At 41.1% G+C, this 18,633-nt stretch overlaps 1 protein-coding gene across 1 annotated transcript in view; it reads left to right on the forward strand.

Annotated features, from left to right (window-relative positions):
• The first annotated feature begins 6,821 nt into the window (after positions 1-6,821).
• Positions 6,822-18,633, forward strand: part of LOC132761385 (calpain-2 catalytic subunit) — a 56,852-nt gene continuing 45,040 nt past the window's right edge. Inside the window, exons 1-2 of the mRNA XM_060754201.2 lie at positions 6,822-7,165; positions 11,269-11,338. Coding sequence (XP_060610184.2) covers positions 6,929-7,165; positions 11,269-11,338 — 307 coding nt within the window. The 5' untranslated portion in view covers positions 6,822-6,928. The remainder of the gene's footprint in view (positions 7,166-11,268; positions 11,339-18,633) is intronic.

The following is an 18,633-nucleotide window of genomic DNA, read 5'->3' on the forward strand; positions in this document are numbered from 1 at the left end:
CAATTGAAGTTGCCAAACACTCTTCAAAGGTAGCCTGACATCAAGTGCATTACAGTAATCCCAATGGGATGTAACCAGGGCATGTGTCACCATGGTCAGCTCAGGCACAGTTGGTGCGCAAGCTTGAAGTCTGCAAAAGCATGCTCTGCCACAACAGATGCCTTGGCCTCCAGGTTCAAGGCTAAGTCTAAACTGCAAACCCGAGTCTTTAGGGCACAGCATTCCAAACACTTCCTGTCAGTGACACACTTTGAAGGCAAGCATTATTTTGTGACACAGTGATTCAATTTTACTAGATAATAATAATAATAGTTTATTTATATACTGTTCTTCTCACCCCGAAGGGGACTCAGGGTGGATCACGGTACATATCCATGGCAAACATACCATTTTTGGACGGGACAAAGACAGACAGAACAGAAAGGAGGTATATATTGTGTTGTGTTGACATCCAGTTGAACATCTGTGGCTGGCGCCTTTGGAAGTTGCCAGCCACAGGGGGGCATTGTCACGCCATCCTCTATGACAAAGAGTCATCAGGACTTCCTCCTTCCTTTTGGTCACCAGCATTCTTTATAGTGTCATAAAATACCTCCCCCACATTAGCGGTACCTAATTTCTCTAATCACAGCTATAAGCTGTTTTCAAACTGCTTAGGTAAACAGTGGGCAGAGCTTATAATCAGGTGCTCATGTCAACCCAGGGCTTCGAACTTGCAACCTTTTGGTTGGTAGATCTGATCACTGCTGGTGATTTACCAGCTGTGCTAAAGCCCAGAGGTTAAACCAACCCCTTCTAAGAGATTTGGAGATATACATAAATTGTAATAATGAAATGTATAGGGAGACAACATAGCTCAATAAAACTTTCATTTATATTTTTAAATATAATTTATTGCTTGTTTCATAGAGACTCAGAAATGTCTTGTTATGTTTGCACAACACACCTACACACTGCAGCCATGCACTAAGGTGTTGCAATACACAATTTGGAAAGCTCTGCTTTAAGGGGAGCATAACCTATCCAGCATCATCTGTACGACTGACTGGTTTCATCAAGGGTTCTCACTTCTCACTTCACAACCCATATCTAAATTTCCTGCAGTAAAGGAGGAAGAACTCATGGATGTGTGACCCTCTAGATCTTGCTGGACTAAAACTCCCATTCAGTCCGGCAATTGCTAGTAAATGTGTGGAGTGTGGTCTACTGATGGATGACTGTGGAATGTTGCTATGTTTTAACTGCGGGAGTGTACCAAGACCATTTTCCCTGGAGGGAAATGGGAGCTGGGCAGAAGGGCTGGAGTATCATTCACTCTAAAATAGATTTCTGTCAAAATGTGTCAAATGTTTTAATGCATGTTAATTAAAATCAATATTTATTTATTTACAAGATATATACCCCGCCCTTCTGACCCTGAAGGGGACTCAGGATGGCTTACGGAACACACATACAGCAAACATTCAATGCAGATTATACAATTAACAAGAACAGACAACACAAACACAACACAAACAGAGGTAAAGGCAGTTTTCCCATCTCATTTCTGGCATCTTTGAGGCTGTGTTAGACTCCAGCTATGCTGGGGTGTGTGTGCTGTCACTCCATCTTCCATGTCGAGGAGCTTTTCTCTGATTTATTTCCTTTAGGGCACCTTTATTACCTCCCTGCTAAAAGTGCTACCTATTTTATCTACTCACATTTCTGCTTTCGACCTGCTAGGTGGGCAGGTGAGCTGGGACTAACAGCTGGTGCTCACCCCAACCCAGGCTCAAACTACTGACTTTCTGATTGGCAGGATTTTTTTTTCTGTTTAGCCTACTGTGCTAAGCCTGGCCCTAAAAAAAAAGCTAACAAAGAAACCACAAACCAATTTAAAATACAATGTTTGACCAATAAAAATACTTGTATCAACTCAATAATAGTTATTAGAGTCTCAATGAATATTGTTCAAGCCATCCTGTTCTAATGATATGAACTGGTAGTAAAATCTAATGCGACATGCCCTGTCTACCTTAACATGAGAAATACATGCTGCTGGAAGGGTGGGAAAGTTTGCAGAGTGAGGTGGCATTGCCTGTTTGTAATGTCTAAAACTGTTCTTATCTTTCCCAATTCTTATTACTTGGAATCAGTGTAGAATAAGGACTCGCGCAAGAGTAATTTCAAAGGGAATAAAATGCAAAGTGTTGATGATGGGAGTTCCATACAGACTACTTTCTTAAAATCTACAAGAGACAGATCTCTGTCTTTTTTTTAAAAAAAGCTGGGGACCATTTTCTCCCATCTCTGGGCTCAATTTCTAAAAACGAAAGTTTATAATTTGCCTATATCCTGTTCTCAACATTATCACTTATTTTAGAAGCTTCAGAACAGTTAGTCTCTCTATTTTGAGAGTATTTGGCAGCTGAAATTGCTAGGAATATTGCAATCACATGGAAAAAATGACTTGAAACAACTTCATGAGTACGGAGAAAAAAATGTAACATTGGAATTTGGTGGCCCCTCCCTTCCCTTCCCTTCCCTTCCCTTCCCTTGCTTTGAGTACAGCTCACGGTGCCAGAGGACAGTGTGGGTATAAGGTCGTGATCTCCTCCTCCACAGCGTCAGAGCTCAAGATGTTGTTGTTACAAAACTATAAAGCAGTGCTATTATGTACTTACAGCACAAGTAAAATGGCATTATTTTGTTGCAGGAATATATGGAATGCTGTGTTTTAAATCTCTCTAGTCCTTCTGCAACCACACACCTGCAAGAGAAGGTTGCAGGTTGTTATTTCTGGATTTCAGATATTTCTGGAGTTCACAGGAAATTTCAGCACAATGGTATAATTACTGTGGAAGGCGGAATGACCTTTGCATCTTTTCTCCAAAAAAAGGGCTACAGGAGAAAAAATATTCAGATCTCCCACAGACAGTAAGTAACAACAAACCAATGCACGAAACCAGGGGTGTCAAACTCATTTTCACTGAGGGCCAATTCAACCTTCAAAGGGTTATTGAATCAACGGACAGAGAATCTATGGATACAAAGGGCCAACTCTCTCTCTCTCTCTCTCTCTCTCTATCTATCTATCTATCTATCTATCTATCTATCTATCTATCTATTAGTCTGTGCTCTTTAGGTTTTACTCAGTTTGGGTCCCCAGATGTTACTGAATTACAACTCCCATCAGTTTTTATTATCGTCAATGTGAACTGGGGATAATGAGAATTGCAAAACAACAGGACTTATTTCTCTGAGGTTGGGAGAAGGTTAAAGGACATTTTAAAGTCAGACATCACATCAACAAGCCTTGTATCTGAATTCAGACCCAACTATCCTGACTAAACAAGACAAACTGCAGCCTTCAAAATAATAATAATAAGTAATAAATAATAAATAATAATAATGGTGATCCCAGTGATCGGCACACTGGATGCAGTGCCTAAAGACCTTGGCCTGCACTTAAATACAATCGGCGCTGTCAAGATAACCATCTGCCAGCTGCAAAAGGCCACCCTACTGGGATCTGCATGCATTATTCACCGATACATCACACAGTCCTAGACACTTGGGAAGTTTCCGAAGTGTGATCCAATACAACAGCCAGCAGAGTGATCTTTTTTGCTGTGGACTCATCTTGTTGTGTTTCAAATAATAACAATAGCACTTTATTTATATTCTGTCCTTCTCCTTGAGGGAATTCAGAGCGGATTACAGCATATAAACAGACACAGGCAAACATGCAATGCCTTGTTACAAAGGCATACAATGAAACACAAATACACAAAGACAAAGGCTTCTCCTTTCATTTCCAGCTCTGGAGGCAGTACTCATCTCTGGCTCTGAGAGAGGTGTTCATTTCCATTTCCAAGCCGAGGAGCCTGCATTGTCCATGGACACCTCCTGGTCATGTAGCCGGCATGACTGTACAGAGTACCTGTTTTTCTTCCTGCTGAGGCATTACCTAGTGACCTACCCACATTTGCATGTTTTTGAACTGCTAGGTTGGCAGGAGCTAGGGCTAACAGCACGAGCTCACCCTGTCTCGCAGATTCAAACTGCCAACCTTCAGGTCAGCAATTCAGCAGCACAAGGGTTGACCCCATTGTGACTGTACTGTATCACAACTCCCATCAGCCGTGGTCATCGTGTCTAATGATGTGAAAAACAGGAATTGTAGTCCAGCATCTGGAAGGCCACATAAAATGACATGGAAGCCCACAAACCTTGGATTTGACACATGTACATTAAATATACTCATTGGAAAGATGGACAGAGATTCTAACCAAATGGGTGCCAACCCCATCAACTTCCAGCAGCATTCAAAGAAAGCTGAGCTTTGCCTTTTGTGGCTGCCCTAAAAGTTAAAGATTTCTGATATTATTTATTCATTAAAACTATTTGTTAAGCATTTTCCTACCTGCCACAGCTCTCAGACTACTGGGAAATGAAATGAAAACATGGCAGTAATGGGATAGTATATCTGCTTACAAATAGGTAAGTAAAGCTTTCAAACAAGGAAGTTACATTACTCCTTGTGGGATGCCTTCCATAAATTTCACTCATTTATTTCCGATTCTTACTTTCTGCATTCACTTTTTTGGGCTGTCCACATGGTGGCTATCCAAATCCTTCTATTCCTCCACTCACATTTTTTCTTCATAGTTATTCCATCTATTCCCAGAATGCAGAAAGTCCAGTTTTTTTAAAAAGGAGAAAGTTACCTACCTTGGTCCAAGAAGGAAAAATAAAAATAAGAATTCTATATGACTCAAATGCTAACTAACACACAACATGCTTTATACATAATGTTATGAAATGTAAGCCCATTATACACTGTCATATAACATCCATCTTATCTGCTTTGAACTGGATTATATGGCAGTATAGACTCATATAATCCAGTTCAAAAATAGTATGGATTATCCGATTTGATAATCTGGATTATATGGCAGTGTAGAAGGGGTTGTAGTGACATAGAAGTGCCCAGACATTGCACTTGTGTTACTGTGTTACTGCCTGAGGGGAAAGTCCATGTATCTCTTATCTACAGTATATGAAAACATATAATAAATAGCCTGAAAAAACTCCAAAAGAACCTTTTTTTCCCCATGTAAATATACTGGAACACCAAGATTTGAAAATATGTAAGTATATTGTTGAAGGCTTTCATGGCCGGAATCACTGGGTTGTTGTAGGTTTTTTGGACTATATGGTCATGTTCTAGAAGCATTCTCTCCTGATGTTTCACCTGCATATATGGCAGGCATCCTCAGAGGTTATGAGGTTGACCCTGATACCCAAATGCCTGGTCCCAGAACCATGACTTCAGCTTCTTCCTAAAGGAAAGGAGAGATGGAGCTGACCTAACTTCACTAGGAAGCATGTTCCAAGAGCGGGGAGCCACCACCAAGAAGGCCCTGTCTCTCATCCCTGCCAAACGCATTTGCGACAAAGGCGGGACCGAGAGCAGGGCCTCCCTGGATGATCTTAAACTCCAAGGTGGGACATCCATAGCATTGAGCCATGGCAGTTAAGTGGTGTCAAACTGCATGGTGTACCTTTAATCTGCCATGGCTCAATGCTATGGAATCATGGGATTGATAGTTTGGGGAAGCACAGCAGCACTCTTTGGCAGGGATGGCTAAAAACCTTGCATAACTACAACTTTCAAAATTCCATAGCAGCTATAGTAGAGGTCAAATTACATTACTTTCACAGTTTGCCATAGCTGACCCCCCAGTGGTGCAGTGGGTTAAACCGCTGAGCTGCTGAGCTCGTTGACCAAAAGGTCGCAGGTTCGAATCTGGGGAGCGGCATGAGCTTCCGCTGTCAGCCCCAGCTTCTTGCAACCAAGCAGTTCAAAAACATGCAAATATGAGTAGCTCAATAGGTACTGCTCCGGCGGAAAGGGAACAGCACTCCATGCAGTCATGCTGGCCACATGACCTTGGAGGTGTCTACAGACAATGCTGGCTCTTTGGCTTAGAAATGGGGATGAGCACCACCCCCAGTTGGACATGACTGGACTTAATGTGAGGGGAAAACCATTGTTCTGTGAGGCACTATCCCTTTTTGCCTGAGAAGGCTGAAGACCTTAAAGCAAGCATGGGCCAATTTCGGCCCTGGAGGTGTTTTGGACTTCAACTCAGAATCTGCTTCTTGGAGTTCCTACCAAGATCAGGAAAATTACATTCAAAGCACCCTCGACAGATGGCCATCCAGCCTTTGTTTAAAAGCCTCCAAAGAAGGAGCCTCCACTATACTCCGAGGCAGAGAGTTCCCCTGCTGAACAGCTCTCACAGTCAGGAAGTTCTTCCCAATGTTCAGATGGAATCTCCTTTCTGGTAGCTTGAAGCCATTGTTCTGTGTCCTAGTCTCCAGGGCAGCAGAAAACAAGCTTGCTCCCTCCTCCCTATGACTTCCCCTCACATATTTATATATGGCTGTCATGTCTCCTCTCAGCCTTCTCTTCTTCAGGCTAAACATGCCCAGCTCCTTAAGCCGCTCCTCATAGGGCTTGTTCTCCAGACCCTTGATCATTTTAGTCGCCCTCCTCTGGACACATTCCAGCTTGTCAATATCTCTTGTCAATTGTGGTGCCCAGAATTGGACACAATATCCCAATAATCCCACAATTCCTAAGAGGCTTTGGGAATTGAAGTCCAAAACACCTGCAGGGCCAAAGTTCGCCCATGCCTGCCCTAAAGTCTCCAGGATAATTCCACAGCATTGCGCCAGGGCAGTTCAAGCGGCATCAAACCGCATTAACTCTCCAGTGTGAAGGCATCCGTGAGGGCACCTCCCCGCCCCAGGCGAGGAGATTTCCCCTCGTTGCGATGAATCACCATCCGGCTGGGAGGGATTCTTCTCTCTGGACACTTGGCAGAGGAGTTGCAGCTGAGGGCGGGCATTCCTCCTTCGGCCGGGGCGAGCCACCATCATGTCTGGGATCGCAGCGAAAGTGGCCAAAGACCGGGCGGTGGCCCAAGGGCTGGGCTCCAACCAGAAGGCGGTCAAGTACCTCCGGCAGGACTTCGGGGCGCTCAGGGACGAGTGCCTGGAGGCCGGGAAGCTCTTCCAGGACCCCTCCTTCCCCGCCGGGCCCCCCGCCCTGGGCTTCAAGGAGCTGGGACCCCACTCCGCCAAGACCAAGGGCATCGTCTGGAAGAGGCCCACGGTAGGAGGGAGCAAGGGAGGGAAGGGGCCGGGAAGGAAACTTTTGGGGGCACACCTCCATTCTGTGGGATCCTGGGAGATGGAGTTTGGAGAGGCACCAGCCCTCTTCCGCAGAGAAGGATAAAGAACTCGAGTAGACTACATGTTTGTTTTGTTTTGTTTCTTCGTGTCAGGAGTGACTTGAGAAACTGCAAGTCGCTTCTGGTGTGAGAGAATTGGCCGTCTGCAAGGACGTTGCCCAGGAGACGCCCTGATGCTCTGATCTTTTACCATCCTTGTGGGAGGCTTCTCTCATGTCCCCGCAAGAGGAGGCGGAGCTGACAGAGGGAGCTCATCCGCCCTATCCCCAAATTCGAACCTACAACCTGTCGGTCTTCGGGGCTCCTAAAGACCTGGTGAAAATATAGCATTGAGCCATGGCATTTCAAATGGTATTAATCCTACCAGGAATGGGCAAACTTGAGCCCTCCCTTCAGGTGTTTTGGACTTCAACTCCCACCATTCCTAACAGCCTCAGGCCCCTTCTTTTTTCCCCTCAGCCACTTAAGGTTGGGCCCTCCCTCCAGGTGTTTTGGACTTCCCACCCTCCCTAATAGCCTCAGGCCCCTTCCTTTTCCCCCCTCAGTCACTTAAGCTTGGGCCCTCCCTCCAGGTGTTTTGGACTTCAACTCCCACCATTCCTAACAGCCTCAGGCCCCTTCCTTTTCCCGCTCAACCGCGTAAACTTGGGCTCACACTCCAGGTGTTTTGGACTTCAACTCCCACCATTCCTAAAGAGCCTGCGACTGTTAGGAATTGTCTTCAAGCCACTTCTGACTTATGGCAACTTATGAGGCTGAGAGTGTGTGACCTGCTCCAAGTCACTTTGTGGATTTCCATGGCCAAATGGGAGAGGAAATTGTAGTTTTTAGTGCACAAAGCACTCCAGGCAGTCCTCAAGTTGCGACCAAGTTATGTTTTGTAGGTTTGTTCATAAGTTGAATTTGTATGTAATTCGTAACAGGTAATTTTTTAAAAGTGTATCTCCAGCCAAAAATATACATACATTTTAGCTTTGGATTGCATAGGGAAGGTTTAACATCCCTGTGGTGTTTGTTTTGCTGTCTGCCTCCCTGTTTAGAAGATTTCACCTCACTTTCTGTCCCTTTGATGACTGGATCTTGAAAAATTGGACTTGTGGAATCAAGGGTTGGTGATAGCGTTTCAGTGGAGACGCCTTTTTCCTATGATAATTTCCCCTGGTGGCCCAGCGAGTTAAACCACTGAGCTGCTGAACTTACTGACCGAAAGTTTGGCATTTCGAATCTGGGGAGCAGGGTAAGCTCCCGCTGTTAGGCCCAGCTTCTGCCAACTTCTGCCAACCTAGCAGTTTGAAAACATGCAAATGTGAGTAGATCAATAGGTACCACTTCTGAGGGAAGAGAAGGGCGCTCCATGCAGTCATGCTGGCCACATGACCTTGGAGGCGTCTACGGACAACTCTGGGTCTTCAGCTTAGAAATGGAGTTGAGCACCACCTCCCAGTCGAACACGACTAGACTTCATGTCAGGGAAAACCTTTACTTTTATTTTTAATTCTTTCAGGAGTCAAGTTCCCTTCTTAGGGGTAGATTTATCTTATTTCCTGTTGTTTCACCTCCATTCTTAACTATGAGTCGTTTGTAAGTAGGATGTTTGTAACTTGTGGATTGTCTGTAGATCACACTGTCTTGCCTATTAAATACCCATTGTTTATTTGTTTGTTTCTGTGCCTATCAAGTTCCCTCACTATTACATTTATTTTTCAGTATTCAAACTATGTATCTATCCATCTATCTATCCATCTATCTATCTGTCTATACACACATATACAGACACCACACACATGACACACAACACAGTGGGACTAATCTAGAAGGCTTGAAGACTATTCATTTGTGTACTACAGGTATTACAGAATCGGGGAATGTTACTTTTTGAACCACCACTCTCCAGGTCAATATGGAGTAGAATCATAGAGTTGGAAGTGACCTCATGGACCATCCTGTCCAACCCCCCCTGCCAAGAAGCAGGAACATCAAAATGTCTTGGATTACAAACACCATAATCCCTAACTAGCTTTGGCAGTGCACTGGAATGGTGAAATATGCCCTATATCAGTGCTTATTAATGTATAGAAGTGACTTCTGCAAGATGTTTTGGAACCAGGATATGTTAGCAAGCGTTAAAGATGTTTTTCCAGCTTGACCACTTGCAGCTACCCAGCCATCATAAAATACTCAACTTGCTTTGAACAGGAAAAGTTTAAAAGGCCTAAAACAGGAAAGGTCAATCAGTAAAGATTCTTATCTGTCCACATAATAATTTAGAGATAACAAGCTAATCTTACAGATTTAAAAATCTGATATTTATATAACTCTCCAGATGCTACTAGACTCAAACTCCCAATTGCCGTATCCAGTATAGTAAATACTGAAAAACAATGGTCCAACAATATTCAAGGAGCTAGAGGTTTCCACTTATGTAATTATTATTATTATTATTTGTTTAAAAATCTTACTAGTTGCTTTTCTGCCCATTAAAGCCCATTCCACACAGCTGAATAATATCCCACATTTTCTGCTTTGAACTGGAATATATGGCCGTGTGGACTCAGATAACCCAGCTCAAAACAGACATATTGTGGGATTTTCTGCTTTGATATTTGGGGTTATATGGCTGTGTGGAAGGGCTCTAAGGCTTCCTATACTAGCATCCATGCTCTTCTAGAGATTGTTTGACACATCTAATTAGTATATATGGTTTCCAGAATAAAGACAAATACAGCTATTTATATGCTTCAAACTTTTAATTATAAAGCAAAAGGCGCTTATTTCCTATCTGATGTTGTGTTATTTGGAACAGATGGAAGTATTTTATTTAGTATTCCCAGCAATTTTTAAACAGAATAAGGGACACATTGGGTGCTTTTGAGACTATGGCTTTCAGAATGCTCTGGCATAGTGATGCTTCCATCAGAACATGGAAATATACACATGCTTGAGAGCAGAAGTCAGCCAAGCAGCCAAAACTGCATCAATACACTCTTTGAAGATGCAGAGGCAGTTGAGAAAAGTAGAGACTACTGTTTATTCAAGGAGCTGGGCTCAGTCAGTACAAAGTTTACTTCATGCCTCACATAAGGGCAAAATATTCACATTTCATATGAGGAAATGTTAAAAAATCTGCCAGAGTTTCTAACAGTTCAGAAGACTGACAGCCAACCCCCCCCCCCCCACACACACACACACACACACACACAAAGACAAGTTGTGTCAAAGCAAAATCATGTGGATCCGCAATCATCCTTTCTCTTTTTGATGTCCAGGCCTTTGTAGCAAAATAGCACCTCCAAATGTAAAGAGAAATTATCATTGTGACTTGAGTAGTCCAAACAGTAACTTTGCCAAGGTCTTGAAAACGAAAGGAGGAATCTGTCCAGCTAAATAAGAAGAGTTATGTTTAGTAACTATAGAATGATAACTGACTTTTGGGTGGGAGACTGGAATGGAGTATCTCGAAAGAGGGCCCCTTGTTTCTTCCTTTCAAACAATATTTGCCACCATAACAATTACAGAGAAATATCCAGTTGAAGGGGACCGTGGTGGCACAGCGGGTTCAATTGCAAAGCTGTAGAACTTGCTGACCAGAAGGTTGGCAGTTTGAATCCATGGACAGGGTGAGCTCCCATTGATAGCCCCAGCTTCTGCCAACCTAACAGTTCGAAAACATGCAAATGTGAGTAGATCAATAGGTACCACTCCGGCAGGAAGGTAATGGTGCTCCATGCAGTCATGCCAGCCACATGGCCTCGGAGGTAGCTATGGACAATGTAACTCTTTGGCTTAGAAACGGAGATGAGCACCACTCCCTAGAGTCGGACACAACTGGATTTAATGTCAAGGAGAAACCTTTAGCTTTTTATAGATGCAAGGGTATACATCCACTTATACCTGCAAGCTTATACCATAATATTTCACTGTGCATGAGTACCAACCCCCAAAGTCGGACACAACTGGACTTAATGTCAAGAAGCAGATTGTCTGCATCTTTAAATAAAATATTTCTTATTTCTTCCCTTACCAGGAGTTATGTTCCAATCCTCAATTTATTGTTGGAGGGGCCACTCGGACTGATATCTGCCAGGGAGCTTTAGGTAAGATTGTCCTTGTCACATGAAACATGACATCTGTATTGTGTAAATATTATTTTTCCTGTAACCGATGTACTCTTTTCTATAGCATGCGTATTCCAAATTGTTCACTACCTTTTACTGAGTTTTCTTTGTGTCATTGATATTGACATTAATTGTGGTTTAGAGAGCCGATAATGCACACAGAGGATCTATTTGTAAGCTTGGAGTGTTTGTGAGCAATCCCTTTTGTTCTGAAAGATGCCAAGCATTTAGTTAAGTGCTTTCTCGTGTTCCAGCTTGTTATTTGGAAAGATTTTTAATGTATAGGTTGCAACTTCGATTGCTTTTTTGGCTTTAATATATGTAATATTCAGTGCCTTCTCCATCCCTGCATCTACTGGAATAGGATCCCATGGTCACCTTAAAGAGGATATTGATTTCTTCTTTTCATCTGCTGTAGATAAACAAAGTGACTTTTTTTTTTACAGTAAAATCCTAAAAGTATGGTAAGTTCCATTATATTTGAGTGCTGCTTAAATCTTGGGAAGTATGGGTTTTAGATAGCAATCTTACAATTAGAGTCTAATACTTACCTCGGAGTCTCTTTAACACCTTTTAAACATCTGCATGAAATCATTTTGGAGATTTGGGTTAATGTGGCATCAGTATGTGGATGAGACACAAGATCACATTCTTAAGTATTGGAATATAAATATATTTACAAGGGATATTGAGTGCAATCTTTGGTAAACATTTGGGCTGTTTATTTTATACCTTATAGATGTACAAACATATACATTTCCCTTAGGGAGAAACACAGACATACCAGTATCTGGGTGCCAAACTTACATCAGAGTACACCACATTACATATAAGACATCATACATTCATTACATTGCATCATGTAGCCATTCAGTCATTACCTTTTCATGGGAGGGAAGTGTTTGTCTCTTTTTAACAGGTATTGTAATAGTAAACATCTAAAAGAATATTACCATTTTGCCAATTTAATTTAGACATATATATATATATATATACATAATTATCTTTTAGCTCTTTCTTACATTCCATAATGGGCGCTTCCAGATCACGGGGTTTAATCCGGGGCAAAAAATCGTGGGACTTCAGAAGAGGTCCACAGACAGACCTGTTGGTCCTGGGACTCCAGTTTCCATCATCCACACTTACTATTTCATTGCAGGATTTAGAGGCTACCAAGATTCACTTCACTTCACTTCACTTCACTTTATTTCTTAATTAGTCGCTCTCCACCAAGGTGCTCCGAGTGACTTACAATCTAAAATAGCATTTACACAATATAAAAACATTCAACATAAAAACATTCAACAGTGACTATTTGGCAAATTAGATCTGATTACTTAAATGCACAACCAAACAGCCAAGTCTTGAGTGCCTTTACAAAAGGTCGCAACTCCGACATTGCTCTAATGTATGGAGGCAATGAGTGCCACAGAATTGGAGCAGATGGCTGCTGTGGGACTTCTGCTGGAAATTTTGGCAATTTTTAAAAAGTTAAGGTGTGAAGATGCAGATTATTGTATAAGTTCCATTCCTGGGTAAGGCCATCTGTGCAGAAAGGATGTTGCTCCAGAATTATACATGTCTGTTCCTGATTGCTCTTATTGTGAAAAGATGTACAATGTTGACTAGGGGGGCACAACTTTGTCCTGGCCAGAGAAAATGTGCCCTCCACACGTTTCATGAAGTTTCTGGCACACAGAGTTTTTGTGTTCTACTCAACTGTCACCTTCTTTTTAGGAACCACCCAATCAGGAATAAATTTCTAAAACCCGGGAACAAACCTAGATTTCAAAAAATCCATGATTTCCAAGTGCGGGGACATATAGACATTCAAAGATGTAGATTTTCAGCTCAGAACTAGGATATTCCCACACCTGAAAATCTCGCATTTTTTGCCGTTTGTAGCTATTGCTTCTGTGTTTGCAGGGAACAGCGTCTGGCCACCCTCCTGTTTCCTGTGATAAAGGTACTGTCTGGACAGGCCCAATGTCTGTTAAGGCAGTATACAAACTTAAATTGAACAGAATTCAGGGCTTTGTATCCATAACTATTTTGTCATTAGATTCTTTTGTTTGTATTTTAGATTTTTATTTATTCTTTATAAACTGCCCTAGGAGGAGTTTGCCCTCATAGACAGCATAAAATACCCAACATCTTGATTTCCACAATAGCCAAACACATGCCTCAAGGAAACAGGAAATTAGAAAGACTATCTGTATCCTGTCCTGAGATGTAAGGTTGGGTACAAATGTTTTAGTAAGTAAACTAAATGAAGGAATATACTTTGCTTGCATTATTCTTTCCTAGCAGCTGATATTTTGAGGCATACTATCTCTGAACATAGAAATAGCATAATGCCATCATGACTTGTAGACATTATGGGCCTTATTTTTCCATTTATTTGTTCAAGCTCCTATTATTATTATTATTATTATTATTATTATTATTCCTGTATTTTTACTCGGCTCTTCTCACCCCGAAAGGGACTCAGAGCAACTTACAGTTTAGCCACTTCAATAGTACATTGCGAATACATAGTATATAAAATATCACATTAAAATAAACCACAAATAACATATAAATACAATAAAACTATTAAAAAATTGTTAAAACCATATCCCTAAAATCTGTGGTCATCCTTCATGCTGCAGCATTCATATCAATGTTGTATTACACAACTCCCTTCTTTTAAAGTTATCCAAGCTATGAATCTTAAAAATGCCTTCATTTTTTGACTCTGTATGAGGCATACTAATCTTTCTAGACCTAATATCACCTAGAGCCTAATATGAACATGAACAGTTGTGATGGATCCAGGGGGCAGGTTCAGGCATCTAGGACTCTTTGAGAACTGTATCCGTTGCTAACAATGTTTCCTTCAAAAGTGGAAATCCTCGTCTGATTTATGAAAGCAGGCATTTTAAATGAAGGCATGACAATAATATTCATACAAAGAGAGCAATCCTATGTGCCACACAAGGGTGTAAAAACTCATTAAGTTTTAAAATTGTAATTTTGAAATTTTATATCAGACACATTGTTTTATAGAAGTTAGATGACATTATAGAAGTTAGAATGACATTATAAAAACATTATAAAAAGCTTAGAACAGGCTGTCACATGAAAACACAATCCATACACATAGGTAAGGTAAAGTTTTCCCCCTGACATTAAGTCCAGTCGTGTCTGACTCTGCGAGTTAGTGCTCATCTCCATTTCTAAGCTGAAGAGCCGGCATTGTCCGTAGACACTGTTACCTTCTCGCCAGAGCGGTACCTATTGATCTATTCAAATTTGTATGTTTTCGAACTGCTAGGTTGGCAGAAGCTGGGGCTGACAGAGGAAGCTCACACCAGTCCCCAAATTCGAACTTATGACCTTTCGATCAACAAGTCTAGCAGCTCAGCAGTTTACCCACTGCGCCACCGGGGACTCCATACACATAGAAACCTTTAAAAAACGTAATGAAATGTTGCCACCTTAGATGATTTCAGTTTTCAGTCTTGTCTACAGACTAGGAAGCCCCAATGACACAGCTAGGAACCAACCCCATGATTGCCTCAACTTTTACTCTAGGAAAAGGACTCTAGGAAAAGTCCCAGCAATGCCAAAAGTGCTGCAGTGGCAGATTATTCCATCCGTGTATCCCTGCACTTCTGGCAGTGTATATATCATGGTGATAATGTGTTTAGTATTCCATTGATATTGCAGAGCATCTGCTAAACTCTGTTGCCTCTCAGCAAAGAGAACTTGAATATAAGTAAGCTATTTATTGAAACAAAGGCTCTTTTCTGTTTCAAAGTGATTATGTTATTCTACCCCGAGATCTTATGATTTTGAGTGAGATGCAAATATTGTAATAAATAAAATCAAAAATGCTCACTCTTCACTGTATCGTATCAATTCATAGTTTGAGGGGGGAAGAATGGGAACATTCAGATCAATAAAAAATGAATATCAAATTAATAAAAGGAATTTGTGCTTTGAGGATTCTGGATTAATCAGTTATATTGAAACCAGAGATAGATAACATGTAGCCCTGCAGATATGGTTGTACTAAAGTACTTATCAGGGGAGTCTCCGGTGGCACAACAGGTTAAACCGCTGAACTGCTGAACTTGCTCTGTAGTTCGAATCTGGGGAGCGGGGTGAGCTCCTGCTGTTAATCTCAGCTTCTGCCAACCTAGCAGTTCGAAAACATGCAAATGTTAATAGATTAATAGGTACTGCTCCAGCTGGAAGGTAACGGCGCTCCATGCAGTCATGCCAGCAACAGGAATTTGGAGGTGTCTATGGACAACGCCAACTCTTCGGCTTAGAAATGGAGATGAGTACCACCTCCCAGAGTTGGACACGACTAGACTTAATGTCAAGAGAAAACCTTTACCTTGAAAGTACTCATCATTCCTTATCATTGGTGTGATGACACGCCCGAGCCTTTGGGGAAACTATAGTGTCTGACTTTACTCGGGGGCTATCTGATACTTTCTGTTAAGGTTAAGACCCTTAGCAGAGAAAGACACTTTGAGGCAAAGTGAAAAGATAACCAAATGAGTTTACTGAAACAAAATGAATAAAGGGTTAACTCCACTTGGGACTATCATAGAATCACTTAAAACAATGCATTACAAAAGGAGAACTTGCTGGTTGAAGTCATCTTTCTGAGGTCTTTGAAAGTCTATTTGGCCTCTGGTGCAAAGTGATGGTTATAAACTGCCTAATCTTCTTTCCTGTGAAGCTTAGGCTGTCCAAAAGCTTCTGTTGTTCTTTGGACTGTTGGTAAAAAAAATACTTCTAAACGCAGCAGCAGGAAAAAGTGCTATGAATGCCTGTTTGGATTGTTAGGCCTAAGATTCCAGACAATATCCAGGGCTCTAAGGCTCTCTTGCAGAAAGAAGGAGGAGTCCAGCAAAAAGCTCTGTGCAGGGAAAAGGAATTGACCAACTAAGACTGGCCTCTGAGGGGTGTTTTTATGTAGATAACTACACTATTGGGAAAGCCTATGAACAGGGGGAACTGAAGCAAAGGAGGGGAAAGCAGAACCAATACTTCACAATTAGACTTTGTGGGTGGGCTGGTAGGAGTTGAAGTCCGACATCTTAAGGGCAGAGTTGCCACTCCTGATCTAAATTATGTTTAAAAACAGTCCTTATTGATGTGTGGAATTTCACTGGTGCCCTTCTGTTCCAGCAGAGTTTTCCATGTCAGTGGCTTTGCTACTTGTGTGTCAGAGAAGCTCTGAAGACTAGCTCTGTCTTCAAGAACCAGGTGCTTTGCCACTGACCAATACTGCAGGATGTGAGACTGTGTACACTCTGTTCACATGCTCGTTGATTCATGACCTGCTCAAACACAAATTCATTGAATTTTCAAAAACGAAAAGAAAAATAAACTCAGTATTTTCAGATTCTATAAACATGACTCTTGTCAGTGTCCTAATTCTTTGACAAAAGTTACGTCAAATAGTACATAAAAGAGTTCAGGATTGTTTAATGTACAAATATATTAGGTCTTGAAAATTGAAGCAGTAGATTACAAGTGAACACTGTTTTCATCTTTTTTTTTCTGCAGAAAAACTCAGAAGTGCAAATAGTATTAATCAACTTCCAGTCTTTGGCATTAATATTGAGGAACAATTGAACAGAGGAATTGTGGAACCAGTTCACGCCATACAACTATTGCCTGTATGCCCAAACTTGTCCAATATACAGTGACTGCACTGGCCTCATACCCACTACATTTTTAGTAACTGCTTACTAAAGTGGGTTGTTGTAGGTTTTTCGGGCTGTTTGGCCATGTTCTAGAAGCATTCTCTCCTGGCGTTTCGCCTGCATCTATGGCAGGCATCCTCAGAGGCTAAAGGCTGACTTTCTGCTCATGAATTGCTCTCTTCAGACTCAATCCATCACCATTCACTTTTATGTTTGTTGCATGCTGGAAGTCTCTTCCAACCACACAACAACCAGAATTTCCAAGCATCCCAATTCATCATTTCCATGTTGTTCTAGAAGAGTGGTTCTCAACCTGTGGGTCCCCAGGTGTTTTCGCCTACAATTCCCAGAAATCCCAGTTAGTTTACCAGCTGTTAGGATTTCTGGTAGTTGAAGGCTAAAATATCTGCGGATGCACAAGTTGAGAACCACTGTTCTAGAGAAAGTGGTTGAGCAGAGACATGTCCCAGAATTTTCCCAGTAGCCCTACAGATGTTGCAACATATGCAGCTGCTGGAAAGAAACTGGTCATTTCTCTGCTCTACACAGCGGAAAGCTGCAGCGCTGAAGACATTGGTTCTGGTGGGTAGTATTGGGAAATGTTATTTATTATTATGTGTATTTATATCCAGCTTTTTCCATCCCAAAGTAGGCCCAGAGTGCCCAACACTAAAAATGAGTTAAAAGATGAGTAACAATGAGTAAATTAAACCTAAAGCATATAAATATCATTAAAATGTTTTATTTATTTATTTATTTGCAACATTTATATGCCACCCTTCTCACCCCAAAGGGGACTCAGAATGGCTTACAAGTAATATGTAAATACAATATATTATATTATTACCATAGCACAATAGTAGTATTATATATTACTATATTGTATCATACCATTATACTGTAATATTATTAGTAATATTACATGTAATATAAAATATATAATTATAATATCATATTATTCGTATTATATTGTATTACATTATAATATTATTTATTTATTTATTTATTTACAGTATTTATATTCCGCCCTTCTCACCCCGAAGGGGACTCAGGGTGGATCACTATGCACACATACACGGCAAAACATTCAAAATCATCAATATTATATGTATATACAATATGTTATTTGTATATACAATGTATACAATATATTAATGTAGCTATGTCTTCAGATGCAGAACATCACCTTCAGTGTCAACCTATCGCAAACCTTTGATAATTAGCATTTTTGCCTCTTTTTGTTTTTGCGAAGATGTGCCCGTTGCTAAATGTTCTGCACAAAGGATGCTAATTTTGATTATCCACTTTATGATGTTTTCCCTGCTTCATTGCAATTCCTAGTTCTATTGCCAGCTTTCTTATGCCAACATATGCTGTAAAATACTACTGTGATGTCAACCTAGATTTTTTAGGGGAAAAAAATCTTCAGGTTACAGTAAACACAGCATTAGAAATAGCAAAAGAAAGTACACTTGAAAGCAAAATAGAGATTATTTTTTAAAAAGAAAATCAATAGAGACAATTGGCAAAGCTCAACTGCTTCAATCAGTACATGCATTAGAC

The sequence above is a fragment of the Anolis sagrei genome, chromosome 1, assembly GCF_037176765.1.
Source record: "Anolis sagrei isolate rAnoSag1 chromosome 1, rAnoSag1.mat, whole genome shotgun sequence".
Lineage (NCBI taxonomy): Eukaryota > Metazoa > Chordata > Lepidosauria > Squamata > Dactyloidae > Anolis > Anolis sagrei.